At 46.5% G+C, this 17,080-nt stretch overlaps 1 protein-coding gene across 1 annotated transcript in view; it reads left to right on the plus strand.

Annotated features, from left to right (window-relative positions):
- Positions 1 to 17,080, plus strand: part of adamtsl3 (ADAMTS-like 3) — a 605,457-nt gene that overhangs the window by 470,264 nt on the left and 118,113 nt on the right. Inside the window, exon 17 of the mRNA XM_078241545.1 lies at positions 2,950 to 3,079. Within this exon, the coding sequence (XP_078097671.1) occupies positions 2,950 to 3,079 (130 nt within the window). The remainder of the gene's footprint in view (positions 1 to 2,949; positions 3,080 to 17,080) is intronic.

The raw sequence follows: 17,080 nt of genomic DNA on the forward strand, positions 1-17,080 counted from the left end.
TTCCTCCGGGTGCTCCGGTTTCCTCCCACAGTCCAAAGACGTGCTGGTTGGGTGCGTTGGCCATGCTAAATTCTCCCTCAGTGTACCCGAACAGGCACCAGAGTGTGGCGACTAGGGGATTTTCACAGTAACTTCATTGTAGTGTTAATGTAAGCCTACTTGTGACACTAATAAATAAACTTTAAAACTTTAAACAAATAGTACTTCATTATCACTTGATCAAAATCCTGGGACTCCCTACGTAACACCACCTTTGAAATACCTTCACCCCCTGGGACACTCTCAGTGGCAGCAACAAATGAATAATTAATGACTTCTTTTTAAATCTGTTTTCTTAGAAATGTGAGAAAAGATTACTGTGAAAAGTAACATTGTGGAGCAAACCGTCACTTGCTGGATAAAGTGTCTGTGACCTGCGGTTCATACCTTATTACAAGTTTATCCTGTTGTGTAATCCCAGAGTAATATTAATCCAATTTTGAGATTTTGATTCTCCATTTTCTGATGTTGAAAAATAGGAAACAACTCATAGGGGGCGATCTTGAGCCCACACTCGCTGCCCACGGGAATGGCAACGAGGTCTCAAGATTCGGCAAAGTTCCAGAAGTCACAGATCTCACTGATGAGATTGTGACCTCCGATGTTTGCCACCCCGTCCGGTAACGCAATCCCATTCAAGTCCATAACAGGTGTGAACCTGATTTAAATACATTTTAATGGAACTAAAATTAACCCCCCACCCCCCCCCCTGCCCTTTATTGACCCCCTGCTGTATTTTCAAACCCCACCAACGTGACACCATGGGCAGTTTACAACAAGTTCACCCAGACATGAACCTATCGTGGGGATTTTCCGGGGGCACAAAGGTCACTATAGCCCTCGGGTGATAGGGACGTGGCTGGGCAGAGCCCTGGCAAGCCCCTGGCACATATTAGCACTGAGGTTGGCACCATGCCCACGTCAACCTGGCAGTACCTGCCTGTGCCAGAAGCAGACCTCATTGGATGTCTCATTGGCAGGAGGGTGGGTGATTCATCTGTATATGTGTGTATATGTGTCCATCCCTGAAAGTTGGCACCCAGGTTGATAGGATTGTTAAGAAGGCGTATGATGTGTTAGCTTCTATTGGTAGAGGGATTGAGTTTCGAAGCCAGGAGGTCATGTTGCAACTGTACAAAACTCTGGTGCGGCCGCACTTGGAGTATTGCGTACAGTTCTGGTCGCCGCATTATAGGAAGGATGTGGAAGTGTTGGAAACGGTGCAGAGGAGATTTACCAGGATGTTGCCTGGTATGGTGGGAAAATCGTATGAGGAAAGGCTGAGGGGCTTGAGGTTGTTTTCGTTAGAGAGAAGAAGGTTAAGAGGTGACTTAATAGAGGCATACAAGATGATCAGAGGATTAGATAGGGTGGATAGTGAGAGCCTTTTTCCTCGGATGGTGATGGCTAACACTAGGGGACATAGCTTTAAATTGAGGGGTGATAGATATAGGACAGATGTTAGAGGTAGGTTCTTTACTCCGAGAGTAGTAAGGGCGTGGAATGCCCTGCCTGCAGCAGTAGTAGACTCGTCAACATTAAGAGCATTCAAATGGTTATTGGATAAACATATGGATGATATTGGAATAGTGTAGGTTAGATGGGCTTTAGATTGGTTTCACTGGTCGGCGCAACATCGAGGGCCGAGGGGCCTGTACTGCGCTGTAATGTTCTATGTTCTATGGTGGTGGCTGGGTGTGGACATGGGGGCTGGGGAAGCTGGTGATGATTGTGTAGGTGGGGGGGAAGGGGTCCAATATTTGGGGGGAGGGGTGTGCTGGCTCTGACTGTTGGGGGGAAGGGTTCTGATGTTCAGGGGGAGAGATGTGCTGGCACTGATTGTTGGGGGGAAGGGGACGGATGTTCAGGGGCGGCGGGGGGTTGTCGGCACTGACTATTGTGGAGCAGGGGGGTGGTGGTTGGGAGAAATGCCGGCTCCGACTCCGATAGTGGTGTAGTGAGGGGGGAGGGTGAACGCCGGCTCCGATCAGGGCGTGAGGGGAGGGGAGGAGCCCCTGACACCTCCGTGGTGGGTTGGGGCGAGGAGGAGGTAATTGTTTGCTCTGCTCGGGTTTCCCTTTACATATGGCGCCCTGATTTCAGAGCAGCCGGGCTTTTCCAGCGTGTTGAGCTCCCGCCTCCCCGCTTGATGGCTTGAAACACGCCCACCTGTTTTTTTGGTGGCAGAGTGCAGTAAGATCTGAAGAGAAACACACTCTTTTTCTCACCGGAACTCTGCCATCTTTTGGTAAAATTCCACCCCGTAGTCTATTTTAAATATGTAAGAATCTTGCTGATACAAACTTGTTGAAAGAGTTTTTTGTTATTCATTCGTGGGACATGGGTGTTGCTGGCTGGGCAGCACTTCTTGCCCATCCCTAGTTGCCCTTGGGGGGCAGTTGAGAGTCAACCACATTGCTGTGGCTCTGGAATCAGGTGTAGGTCAGACCAGGTAAGGATTCCCTTCCCGAAAGGACATTAATGAACCGGGTAGGTTTTTCGGACAATGGACAATTGTTTCATGGTCACCAGTAGATTCTTAATTCCAGATTTTTAAAAAATTGAATTCAAATTCCACCAGCTGCCGTGGCAGGATTCGAACCCGGGTCCCCAGAATATTAGCTGAGTTTCTGGATTAATAGTCTTGCCATAATACCGCTCCAGCTATCGCCTTCCCAAAGAGTTCAAGGTGTTAAGAAGTGTTTGCAAAGATTTTCTTTGCATTGGATTACATAATAAGCAATGTTCCTGATATATTTTGTATACTTTATTTCCTGGAAGTTTTTACTTGTGTACTAAGAGTAATTCACTAACCTATCTTATTTAGCACTCCATATCAGTTAATTAGCTGTGTGATGTGTGTGCCAACGCTGATTCCTTCGATAATTCTATGTTTATTTCCACCATCAGGGAAACAGGAAACGATCGTTGTGTGTCGTAACAAACACACGCAGGAAAGTGTGGACGACAGTTTGTGCGACACCTTCAAGCGTCCTCCACATATGGTTCGAGCTTGCGGTACTGGGCCTTGTCCTCCCAGGTATGTTTCACTCTCCACTTCTGGGAAACAACCTTTAAAACAGTTTCACACTTTGTATTTTATAATTGATGTTCCAAATTCAATGAAAATATATTCAATTCAACTCGACAAGTCTACAGCACGGTGTGGCGGTCTTGTGGCGCAGTGGGTAGCATCCCTGCCTCTGAGCCAGAAGCTCCGGGTTCCAGTCCCACAACAGGACTCGATGGTCAAGGAAGGTGTGTTCATAACACGGTCAAACAGGTTGAGTGGAAGTTGATGTGAAGATGAGTAAACTCCAAGTTAAGTGAAATGACATTCAAAGCAGTGAATGTAAGCTCTCAGGACAAGTCCTGTGAGTTCAAACCTTTCACTGAGACTAATGCAATTTCACGTCTCAAAGGCTTCCCAGCTTGTCAGTTTCGAGCCAGTTTTGGGGATTTAACTGACTCCTCCGTTCCCCGCAGCCCACAATCGAGAATTGAGGAAGAGGGCGTTATAGCGAAAGGTCTCGTGGCACAATGGATAATACAGTAAGATTTTTAACAACACCAGGTTAAAGTCCAACAGGTTTATTTGGTAGCAAATGCCATTAGCTTTCGGAGCACTGCTTCTTCGTCAGATGGAGTGGAAATCTGCTCTCAAACAGGGCACAGAGACTTTAACCTGGTGTTGTTAAAACTTTTACTGTGTTTACCCCAGTCCAACGCCGGAATTTCCACACAATGGATAATAACCAGGATTGAAACAATGAACCTTTGGCTGATGCACCAAATATTCTGTCCCACCTGCGATGATTCCCGCTGTGGACAGGACTGGAAAGTCCTGGCCAGTGTCCCGGTCACTGAGGCAGAAACTCCGGGTTCAAACCCCACCACTTGATAGCAATCAAACGGGTTGAGTGCATCAACCTGTAAATCCTTCCAAACATGCCAATGGCTGGCAGTAAGAGTGGGAAACTCTCCTGGGGCAGGATTTTCCGGCCACACTCGCCCCAAGAGCGAGGTCTGAATCCCACCTGCTACGCTGCCTGTCGTGGACAGGACGGTACAATTCCACCCATTGTCAGCCATGCTTGATATGGAGTGGCATCCCTCAAACTGTAAGACCCTGGCAACAGACTCGTGACCTGTTCTGGGATTTACTAGCTATGGAAACAGACGAAAGTCTGCCTTAGCGCGACACTATGTATGGGAAGAGAATTGGAATTGGAAAGTGTTATAAAGGGAGAGATGTGGAAGTCTAACTGTTGTCTTTCAGTCCTCTGCTGTAATGTTGGGCTGTAGTTTTGAGGAAGAATAGTGTTTTGTGTGAAACTCCTCATTGACATCAGCAGATTTGTAAACAATGAAATGGAAAATCTGAATCTGGGCTTTTTCCCAGCTCGATCCATTCTGCTGCGTTGGAGTGTCAGGGTGTCCCGACAGATGTACTGCCAACCCGAGTGAAGGGAGGGTGTGGAGGGAGGCAAATGGAAACAGCTGCTGTGGAGGCAAGAATCCTGCAGCTGGAACATCTTGAATATCCAGCAGCAGCACCAATAACAATGATCCATTACTTTTGCCTGCACTCTCCTTTTAAATTGAGATCGACAGTCCACCTGGTGTAACAATGATAACGTTGTTTGCATCTAACATTCTTGAACTGACAATGACAGGAAGTATAACATTTGACATATAGCAAGATTCTGTCATCATTGCCTCATCTCAATATATTTATTGGTATTTGGGCAGATGTGACATTATGCTCTTAGTAATACAGGCAATGATTCAATGTTTCCATCTAGTTTTCTACACTAATATGAGAGTCATAGGATGGTTACAGCTTAAGAGGAGGCCATTTGGCCCATCAATTCTAGACTGGCTCTCTGCAAGAGACCTGATGGAACAGTAGAGAGAAAGATAGCCTACAGTATCTGCTTCCAGCCACTAGTTTTGAAGTCAAAAACAGTTTCAAAGGGTAACTGAGAGATCCAGAATCAGTTCATATTCATAACCTTTATAATTACCGGTGATACAGTGAAGTATGCAGTAACATTCAAAGGCATTACCATCACAGAATCCCCCACTATCAACATCCTGGGGTTACCATTGACCAGACACTGAACTGGACTAACCATATAAATACGGTGACCACAAGAGCAGGTCAGAGGCAAGAAATCCTACAGTGAGTAACTCACATCCTGACTCCCCAAAGCCTGTACACCATCTACAAGGCACAAGTTAGGAGTGTGATTAAATATTCTCCCCTTGCCAGGATGAGTATAGCTCCAACAGCACTCATAAAGCTCAACACCATCCAGGATAAAGTGGCCCCTTTGATTGGTACCCCATTCACAAATCCTTACTCTCCACCATCAATGCACAGTGACAGCAGTGTGTACCGTCTACAAGATGCACTTCAGGAACTCACCAAGGCTCCTTAGATTGTACCTTCCAAACCCATGACTGCTGTCAGATGCAGATGCGCAGCAGATGCATGGGAACACCCCCGCTGCTTGCAAGTTCCCTTCCAAGCCACACACCATCCTGACTTGGAAATTTATCGCCATTCCTTCACTGTCGCTGGGTCAAAATCCTGGAACTCCCTCCCTACAGCACATGGACTACAACGGCTCAAGAAGGCGACTCACCACCACCTTCTCAAGGGCAATTAGGGATGGGCAATAAATGCTGGCCCCATTACCCACATCACAAGAATGAATCGAAAAAAGGGCAAATACAGCAAGACTGCATTCACAAATGTAGGATTTTGCTGGGTTGTGAGTCCAGTGGAATAGTTACAAGCTACATGCTTAAAAGAAACAGAAGTTTTAAATGAAAATGTATTTAAAAAATTTTAAGGCAACATTGGCTTAAGTAACTAGCTATTAATGTTTGGGTGCTGCACACATTTGAGCTAGTGAAAGGCCAATGAAGGTTGGAATAGAGAGTTTGGGCAACAAAGGATGTTTAGTGATGTGTGACAGTGTGATAAAAGACATTGATTTATGGCTCCCGAACCTGTGAGTTCTCCAAATGGTGGATCAGAGCAATCAGGGGGAAGCCAGCGTGCAGATACAGACCGTATTCCTGAGGGAGCGGAATACTCTCCTACACAATACACTCGTACCTCCTAGTGACTAGCCCGTTATATGACAGCATTATAAAGGGCCTGGGAGCAAACTTCTTACTTACTCCTATCATGTGGACATGGTGAAGTTGAACTAAATAAACAGAGGAAATGAAAGTCAGTTTCCTTTAGAACTAATTTCTGTAAAATTAGAAGATACACTTGGGAGCTTTCATATAACCAGAAATGTACTTGTGGTATGAACTGTAGAATCGCATTCTTCCCAATTTTTCTGATTGTTTATTTATTCTACTGATTTTCCTTCAGTTTCTCTTCACTGGAATGTGACCCTTTTGGAAATAGCCTTGAAATTTGTGGTTACAGTTTGCAGTGGTTACGAAGGGCAAGATTTTCCTCTTTCTGCATTAATCAGAAAAAAAACCTTGATTGGTGACTTATCAGGCCTGGTACATCTCCAAGAAATTCACATACAACAGTTTGTTTTGAAATATATATGAGCAGACATAGAGGGAGGAGGGTCTCACCAATAGAAAACTGGTCATGAACTTTTCTTTTAGCCCCACTCGCTTCCCTGAGAAACTCCGGCAGAATTGTGCAGGGAAAGATATAAATGGAAAGAGAGTTCTGACCTCGAGCTGATGCTGTTAAATGAAAGAGGGTGCACGGTGTTGTATCAGAACCGGCCTGTGCACACAGCAGAGCTGGCATGGCCTTGGCTGAGGCCCTTTAACTCCGCTATAACACTGGGTATAAATGCTGACTCTTGGGGGGGGGGGGGTCATTTTTCAAAGTGACACTTCTGAAGTAGCAATGGGAAATCTGAGTTCTTCTGTCAATCTTCCCAGTGTGCACCCTTGGAGGGAGAAAGGTGGAACCCATCCCTCACCTCAGTACCCCGTGTCTCAGGCTCTTGCACTGATATCCACCTCCATGGAAAGAATGGCCACTGATGTGCAGAATCAGATGGAGCGTCACTGAGCGCGTGCGGACCCGGACCCGCCCTGTCTGCCGCTTCATATACGATGAGGGAAAGACTCTCCTTGATGCTTCAACACCTGACAGAAATGCAGCCAAGTGCTCTCCAGCTGTTGGATTGCAGACAGCTGCAGGTGGGCTATCAGAGGGCAGATGGAAAAAGGGCCGGTGGGAATTTAAGGCCTCTTCCCTTTTTCACTCTTTGTTCTCCCACCCCCCCCCCCCCCCCCCCCTCCCACCAGCCAGGTAGAACTGCATGTGTTGCCTCCTGCCCCTGATCTGGCCTACATGTGACTCCAGACCCACAGCAATGTGGTTGACTCTGCCCCTGTCCATGTACCTCCTTCATAGAATCCCTACAGTGCAGAAAGAGACCATTCAGCCCATCAGGTCTGCGCCGACTCTCTGATAGAATATCTTACCCAGAACCTCTCCCCCGCCCTATCCCCGTAAACCCATATGTTTTACCATGGCTAATCCATCTAACCTACATACCTTGGGACACAAAGGGGCAACTTAGCATGGCCAATCCACCTAATTCACATATCAGCCCAGCAAGGCTGCACCGACTCTCTGACAGAGCATCTTACCCAGACCCACTCCCCTGCCCTATCTCCATAACCCCTTGCATTTACTATAGCTAATCCACACATCTTTGGTATGTGGGAGGAAACTGGAGCACCCGGAGGAAACCCATGCAGACTCCACACAGTCGCCCAAGGCCGGAATTTAACCCAGGTCCGTGGCACAATGAGACAGCAGTGCTAACCACTCTGCTGCCTTCATGCTGGAGCTCTGTGACCATCCCCTTTTCCCTGTGGAACAGTGTGCGCCTACATCTGTCGGCATCTTTCCAGGTGCTTCAGTTATTGGCCTAGTTCTCCTCCTGCTCCTTATCTAAGTTCCATGGTGTATCTACATAGGCTTCTCCCTTGCAACAGTGAAAACTGACAGAAGGAAGTTGATGTGGGATGGTGGCACAGTGGTTAGCTGCCTCAGAGCGCCAAGAGCCCAGGTTCGATTCCCGGCTTGGGTCACTGTCTGTCTGGAGTTTGCACATTCTCCCAGTGTCTGCATGGATTTCCTCCGGGTGCTCCGGTTTCCTCCCACAGTCCAAAGATGTGCAGGTTAGGTAGATTGGCCGTGCTTAGTGTCAGGGGGACGAGCTAGGGTAAATGCATTGGGTTATGGGGATAGGGCCTGGGTGGAATTGTGGTCGAAGATGGGCCAAATGGCCTCCTTCTGCACTGTAGGATTCTATGATACTATTCTATAAGTAAACTCCAAGGTAAATGAAATGACATTCAAAGCAGTGAATGTAGGCTCTCAGGACAAGTCCTGTGAGTTCAAACCTTTCACCGAGACTAATGCAATTTCACGTCTCAAAGGCTTCCCAGCTTGTCAGTTTTGACCCAGTTTTGGGAATTTTGACCCCTCCCTTCCCCGCACCCCACAATCGAGAATTGAGGAAGAGGACGTTATAGAGGGAGGTCTCATGGCTCAATGGATAGTGACCAGGCTTGAAGGGAATGAACCTTTGGCCGATGCACCAAATATTCTGTCCCGCCTGCGATGATTCCCGCTGTGGACAGGACTGGAAAATCCTGGCCAGTGTCCCGGTCACTGAGCCAGAAACTCTGGGTTCAAACCCCACCACTTGATGGCCATGGAAGGTGTGCTCATAACATGGACAAATTGGTTGGTATCAACCTGTACATCCCTCCAATATGCTTCTTATTCTTTCATGGGATGTGGGCATCGCTGGCTGGGCCAGCATTTGTTGCCTGTCCCGATTTCTTTTTTAAATACTTTATTCCATTCTTAAAGTTACAAAGCCAGTGCTCAGAGTGGACAGGGCAAGCCCTTAATCCATCTCTCTGCTTGCTCCAAATACCAAATTCAAATTGAATCCAATTCATGGTCCCCACAAGAGAGACAAACGAGATAAGCTGATAAGAAAAGGCATTGACCCCATCTTGGGCTTGATCTGACCCTTGATCTCAGCCAAAAGACCAACGCTAATTCCCCTTGAACTGAGTGGCGTTCTGGGCCATTTCAGAGAGCAGTTATTGCTGTGGATCTGGAGTTGCATGTAGGTCAGACCAGGTAAGGATGGCTGATTTCCTTCCCTAAAGAATATTTTATGACAATTGATGACAGTTTCATGGTCAATATTACTGAGACTAAGGGCTCAATCCTACCGCTTGCTCACGCCACGCTCTCGCTGCAGCGAAGACGGAGAATTTGGCGACAAGCCAAATCTCCATTCACTGCAGCGGGATGGAAGAATTCCGCTGTCGTGAAAATTCCGGCCAAGGTTTCAATTCTAGATTTTCTATTAGGGATAAGGCCTGGGTGGGACTGTCGTTGGGTGCAGGTTCGATGGGCCGAATGACCTTCTCCTGCACTGTAGGTATTCTAAGACTCTGTGATTCTATTCATTGAATTTAAATTCCACCAACTGCCATGGTGGGATTTGGACCTGTGTCCCCAGCTCTCTGGATTACCACTAGACCGTCCAATGTTTAAGGTAGGCTGGAAGAGTAGGAGAGTTTTCTGGACGGCCATATTTGATGTGGAGCAGTGCTCCTCAAGCTGTGTAGCCTCTGGGTACAAGTTGGGACCTGTTCTAGATACTTCGCTATGGAAACGGGTATAAACACATGCTGCCTCATGAGTCAACAGACACAGGAAGCTTCTGTCTAAGTGTAGTGAAGGTGAACAAATTAATGCATAAACTGTTCAGGGACACAGGTCAGTTGTAGCAGAAACAGTTATGTTATTGAGTAGCTGCGCAGGCTCTGCAGGATCTGTCTATGATAAACATTGCAGTGACTGCTAACACCAGCATTGTTCTCTACCTGTCTGCTTCATGGTCTCAGCTATCTACAGGGACTCATATCTACAGGGGCGGCACGGTAGCACAGTGGTTAGCACTGCTGCTTCACAGCTCCAGGGTCCCGGGTTCGATTCCCGGCTCGGGTCACTGTCTGTGTGGAGTTTGCACATTCTCCTCGTGTCTGCGTGGGTTTCCTCCGGGTGCTCCGGTTTCCTCCCACAGGCCAAAGATGTGCGGGTTAGGTTGATTGGCCAGGTTAAAAATTGCCCCTTAGAGTCCTGGGATGCGTAGGTTAGAGGGATTAGCGGGTAAATATGTGGGGGTAGGGCCTGGGTGGGATTGTGGTCGGTGCAGACTCGATGGGCCGAATGGCCTCCTTCTGCACTGTAGGGTTTCTATGATTTCTATGATTTCTATTGATACAATAGCTATTGCCGTCTTATAAGGAGATGACGAAAGCCAAGTTGTGTCATGCAAAAAACCAAAATTTGCATTTATATAGCACCTGTTAACCACAGGGCTTGATCTGGCAACAGTTAGCACAGAGTCAAAGGGCAGGTGTCCTAAAGCTTGGCCAAACGGATAGGCTCTAAGCGGCATCCTAAAGGAGCCGAGGCAATGGAGAACCAAAGAGGTTTGGGGAGGGAATTCCAGGGCTGAATGGCTGAAGGCACAACTGGTGGAGTGCAGGAAGTGGAAATGTGCAAGAGGTCAGAGTTAGAGAATGCAAAGTTCTTGGAGGATTGTTCGGTGTGAGGAAGCGCCAGAGATTCGGAGCCATTGCTATGGATTCCAGCAGATTAGGTTTTGCTAACCAAATCATCTGGCCAAGTTAAGGAGCATTATTGGCAAGTAGTGATTTTTGAAAAATTCATTCCTGGGATGTGGGCGTCGGTGGCTGGACCACCATTTATTACCCATCTCTCGGGGCATTTAAGAGTCAACCACATTGCTGTGGATTTGGAGTCACATTGTAGGCCAGACCAGGTAAGGATGACAGATTTACTTCCCTAAAGGACATTAATGAACCATTAACCATTACAACAATCGACAATGGTTTCATGGTCTTCATTAGACTTTTAATTCCAGATTTTTTTAAAAATTGAATCTCACCATCAGCCAGAGCATTACCGTGGGCCTCTGGATTGCTAGTCCAGTGACTACCAATATGCCACTGTTCCTAAGATCATCTCTTAAACAGGAAGAACATTTCTGGTGATCACGAGAACTTGCACAAATTAGACTCGCAGATCAGATGGCGACAGAGTTTACTGTGTCCCTGCTGGATGTGCACAATCCCTAAATTCTTGGCTCCCGCAAACGCTCCCGGAAACCATTTCAGCCCCAACTGTTTAAAGCATTGTGAGGTTTGACCTCGGGTCATGTTCACCCGGGAGAAATATTACACACAGCATTTTTTCACTTCATCATCAATGTAAGCTAGCAGCTCCGAATTAGATGTTTTTCAGTAATCAGATATGCAAATGAAATTTGAACTCCATTGATGCAGAAGAAATCAGAAGGGGGTATGAACATACAGCACCAGAGTGTGGATTTGGGGAATGTGTCACGGTATCACCTTCAATCTCAGGCCAATGAGAGCTTTACCAGGAAAAATAAAAGTTCTGTATGTGGCAAGGTCAAAATATGTACAGCCAGTGAAACATTTCAGCTGTTTGAAAAGGAACCTCTGTGTTCGAAATTCTTCTCCATTCCCCTGCCCGAACTTTGTCTGTCTCACTCTCTGCTGAGCTCCTGCCATCTATGGAATACCTCTTGCTCTTCAATTCAGTCCTTAGGGGAAGTTTGAGAGTCACATCAGGAGCTGCCAGCAAAATGCCTCTTGGTGGGCGTCCCAGGCCGTGCTATCGATTTTTCATGTCGCAATACAGCTGCTTCCTCAATGACCTTCCTTCCATCAAAAGTAGGGATGTTCGCTGCTGACTGCACAATGTTCAGCACCATTCACGACTCCTCAGATACTGAAACAGTTCATGTCCAAATACAGCAAGACCTGGACAATGTTCAGGCTTGGGCTGACTAGTGGCAAGTAACATTCGTTCGTGTAACACAAGTGCCAGACAATGACTCACCTCCAAAGAAAAGAGGATCTAACCATTGACCTTTGACAATCAATGGCATCACCATCACTAAATCCCTCACTGTCAGCATCCTGGGGATTACCATTGACCAGAAACTGAACTGGATTAGCCATACAAATACTATAGTTACCAGAGCAGATCAAAGGCCAGGAATCCTGTGGCGAGTAACTCACCCCCTGACTCTCCAAAGCCTGTCCACCATCTACAAGGCACAAGTCAGGAGTGTGATGGAATACTCCCCACTTGCCTGGATGAGTGCAGCTCAAGTAATTCAACATCATCCAGGACAAAGCAGCCCACTTGATTGCTATCCCTTCCACAAACATTCACTCTCTCCACCACCGATGAACAGTGGCAGCGGTGTGTACAATCTACAAGATGCACTGCAGGAACTCACCAAGGTTCCTTAGGCAGCACCTTCCAAACCCATGAGCATTACATCTAGAAGGCCAAGTGCAGCAGATACCTGGGAACATCATCAGTTGGAAATTCCCCTCCAACTCACTCAGCATCCTGACTTGGAAATATGTCATTGTTCCTTCACTATCACTGGGTCAAAATACTGGAACTCTATCCCTAACAGCACTGTGGGTGTACACCTCAGGGACTGAGGCAGCTCACCACTACCGTCTCGAGGGCAACTAGGGGTGGGTGATAAATGCTGGCCTGGCCAATGATGCCCACATCCCATAAATGAATAAAAAAAATACCACCTGTCAGAAATCGTTACAAGAGAGAGTCATCCCAGCTAATGTGTGCAGGAATGTTGTACAGTTACTGAACAAAGCAATAAGTACGACACTTAATTTCCCCATGCAAATTATAAGATGTTGGAGCTTTTCCTATCTGGGAACTTGGCCTCTTTAGAACAGAAATGCTGTCATCTGAATGCTCCACAATCTCAGTCAAGGCAGCCTTGACAGCAGCTTAATGAGACTGTTATTCGGAAGCAAGAATGGGATACCTCATTGCCATAACTTGCTTCAGTGAAACCTTCTGGGCTATCTTGGAAACAGGCAGCTGTCCTGACTTCTCCCTGGGAAAGTACAGACTTCTGGCTCATTTTGCCACAGCTCGCAACAAAACCAGATGAACCGGAGAATTCTGGGAAGACGGAAAGTGCTGACGCCGTTTAACTCTGAACCATTGACCTCTGCAGCCACGCATGATGATGCCAGTCAGGGCACCTTGGGGGAAACTCGGGGAGGTCGCTTCTCTGTGCCAGAAGCACAAACCGTGCCCTGCAAAAATGGTCTTATGTCTCCTTTGTGCTTTGAGAGGAATTTCGGCATTGAAAGCGTGGTGAGGTTTGACCTCGGGTCATGTTCACCCGGGAGAAATATTACACGCAGCATTTTTTCACTTCATCATCACTGTAAGCTAACAGCTCCGAATTAGATGTGTAGATTAATGCAACTTTCTGTGAACCTTGCAGTCTGTACACTTGTGTTGGAAAATTTGTTTATCCCCTTGTAGTTCAGCCAGATATCCCTCATGGCATGTGGAGAGAGAGAGAAAGAACTGAAGGAAACCTGTTTTTTAGATCACTGACACAGATGGAATGAAGAGCTGCTTTGGCAGCTGCACCAGTAACAGGACAGAAATTTGACTAAAAACACAGAGGGGCTCATCTCCTCCGATCACTGCCTTAAATCACATTTGTGACAGAAAAGGAAGATACTTCAGATGCTGGGAGTCTGAAATAAAAACTGCAAATGCTGGAAGTATTCATAATGACAGGCAGCATCAGTGGAGATAGAAACAGATTTTGACCTTTCAGATTGATGACCTTTCAGTGGAAGCCATGACCCTGGAGGCCGGCTGACCCTGGACGATGGCTGAGCCTGGACGATGGCTGACCCTGGAGGCCAGCTGACCCTGGACGATGGCTGACCCTTGATAGAAACAATCAAACAATGCAAGGATTTGCCTATTGCTCTTCTGGTAAAGTCAAAGGGGGCAATTTTCCTGTCCCACCCGCCATGGGAATCGTAGCGGGCGGGAGGTGGACCATGCAAAGATCCGTTGACCTCGGGTGGGATTTTCTAGTTTTGGGGCGAGCGCGGCTGGGAACAACCCTGCCCAAAACCTCTTGAATATTCCATTGGAGAAGATAACCTTGAGGAAAGCTTAGATTAGCTGGGTTTGCTTTCTTTGGGACAGAGAACGCTGAAGGAAGATTCAGTTGAGATGCATAAAATTATGAGCTGCCTTGATAGACGACTGTGGTGGAGCTAGCTCCTCCTAGGGTGAACCCTGGGTAAGCAATCTAGGCCCTAAATGTGGGACATTGCACACCTATAACAAAGTGTTCTCCAATGTTCAAGTTAAGAGGTCTGTTTTGTGGTTCTTCTGCACCTTACCTTACCTTAAGGGCAGCACGGTGGCACACTGCTGTCTCACAGCACCAGGGACCCAGATTCGATTCCAGCCTCAGGTCACTGTCTGTGTGGAGTTTGCACATTCTCCCCATGTCTGCGTGGGTTTTCTCCGGGTGTTCCAGTTTCCTCCCACACTCCAAAGATGTGCGGGTTCGGTGGATTGGCCATGTTAAATTGCCCCTTAATGTCAGGGGGATTAGCAGGATAAATATGTGGGGTTACGGGGATAGGGCCTGGGTGGGATTGTTGCTGTTGCAGACTCGATGGGCCGATTGGTTTCCTTCTGCACTAGGAATTCTATGATTCTATTCTGTTCTACCTCTAAGTGCATCCATAATAACCAGGAGCGGAGATTTAAAGTAATTGGCAAAAGGAAAAAAGGGGAGTTGAGGAGAATTGTTTACTTAGAGGGGCTCTGGGACTCGATGCCTGAAAGAGGCAGAAACCTTCACCGCATTTACAAATCACTCTGATATGCACAAAGAACTGTAATCTACAGGACTAAAACCAAGAGCTGGGGAATGGTAATCAGCTGGATAGCAGAATGTTGTCCATCTGTGCTGTACGTTTTCAATGTTGTGCAAGTAAATTAGCCAATAACCAAATTCACTGATAATGATTTTAAAATTTTTTTTTTTATAAACCCTACAGTGCAGAAAGAGGCCATTCGGCCCATCGAGTCTGCACCGACACCCAGGCCCTATCCCCGTATCCCTACATGTTCACCTGCTAATCTCTCTAACCCTCATATTTACCCACTAATCTACGCATCCCGGGACGCTAAGGGGCAATTTAGCTTGGCCCAATCAACCTAACCTAACCCTCCCACAGTCCAAATTAAACTCCAACGGGAATAATCTTTGGACTGTGGGAGGAAACCGGAGCACCTGGAGGAAACCCACGCAGACACGGGGAGAATGTGCAAACTCCGCACAGGCAGGGACCTGAGCCGGGAATCGAACCCAGGTCCCTGGAGCTGTGAAGCAGCAGTGCTAACCACTGTGCCTTGTATTTATTCATTTCATGGCATCGCTGGCAAGGCCAGCATTCATTGCCCATTCCCAATAGCCCTTGAACTGTGTAACTGCTGGGCCATTTCAGTCAAGAGCCAACCCCATTGCTGTGAGTCTGGAGCCACATGTCGGCCAGACCAGGTAAGGATGGCAGATTTCCTTCCCTAAAGGACATTAGAAAGCTTGTGATTTCAAACCAATCTGTTGGACTCTAACCTGGTGTCGAGTGACTTCTCATTATTGAATGGCGGAGCAGATTTGAAGGGTTGAATTTGCCTACTTCTGTTCCTAATTCCTATGTAAACTGCAGAGGAAGCTGGAAATCGCATTGCCTTGCTGAACTGAAGCCTGGAAATGCCTTGTTTTGTCTTGCCTGCAGTATAAAGCCCAAAGTTGCTTCCTGCCTGAACCTGAGGCCTGAAGATACTGTGGTGGTGTTGGTCTCTGGTATTGCTGGCTGGTTGAATCTCAGTGTCTTTGGTCGTGTTGTGCTTTGTAGTTAACCTCAATAATAATTTGTAGTGTTGTAGATTGGTCCTTTAATCATTAATCTCAATTGTAAAAGTAGTGTTGTTAGACATCAATCTTTGTGCTTAAATTGTGGATTGATTACTGCTTTAATCACTGTCGCACAACTAGTAGGAAGTTGGGAATGACGACTGTAATTAAAGCAGCAATCCATTCCTAATCAACTCCTGTGTAACGCTGCAAATTGCAAGCAAGCAGCTACCACAGATGACTATTGAGCTTAGCGAGCAATTAGCAAGAACTCTGAAAACACTACAGTGCTGCAAGTAATGACCAAGTATGTTAATCCATCTCTGCAAAGTGGAAAGATGAAGAAAATTAAATGCAGCAACAAATTTGTCTAATTTGCTGCACTGAACTGCCTGTTTGTGGTTTCTAAAATCCTGCCTCGTACATCTGGAGGTATTAGAACCAAAGTATTTGCCTTGTGTGAAATCAACCTTTCTCTTTTGGGAGGAATGATTCAAGTAAGAGGTCTATTTTCCTCTTCTGGTGTTGAGCATTTCACTCACTCAAGTTGACAGTTCCAACCTCGCCATATCTTCTGGGGTTAACCCTTAATTAAAATGACTGCATTTTGACAGTGGCAGGGGGTTGGAATTAGGGAACTTCTTTCACTCATAAAGGACTGCCACCAAAATTAAAAAAGAAGCAATTGCTTAAAGACTATAGGTAGGGACAAAAAGTACTTTTCAGTCTTTCCAAAGGCTGTCTGGGTTAAAAGAAAAAGTAGACACTAAATAGTGTACGTTTAAACCAGCTTGGAAGCAGGAATTAGCAGAGCCAAGTGATGGAGCACAATGTTTGAGGATCTACAAAGTGGAAGTCAACCAGCACTGTACACCTCTTGCTCTTAAATGGTTTCCTCTGATCTTTGATTTGATTTATTATTGTCACATGTATTAGGATACAGTGAAAAGTGTTGTTTCTTGCACGCTATACAGACAAAGCATACTATTCATAGAGAAGGAAAGGAGAGAGTGCAGAATATAGTGTTACAGTCATAGCTAAGGTGTAGAGAAAGATCAGCTTAATGCAAGATAAGTCCATTCAAAAATCTGACAGCAGCAGGGAAGAAGCTGTTCTTGAGTCGGTTGGTACGTGACCTCAGA

Source organism: Mustelus asterias, chromosome 24 (genome assembly GCF_964213995.1).
Source record: "Mustelus asterias chromosome 24, sMusAst1.hap1.1, whole genome shotgun sequence".
Taxonomy (NCBI): Eukaryota; Metazoa; Chordata; class Chondrichthyes; order Carcharhiniformes; family Triakidae; genus Mustelus; species Mustelus asterias.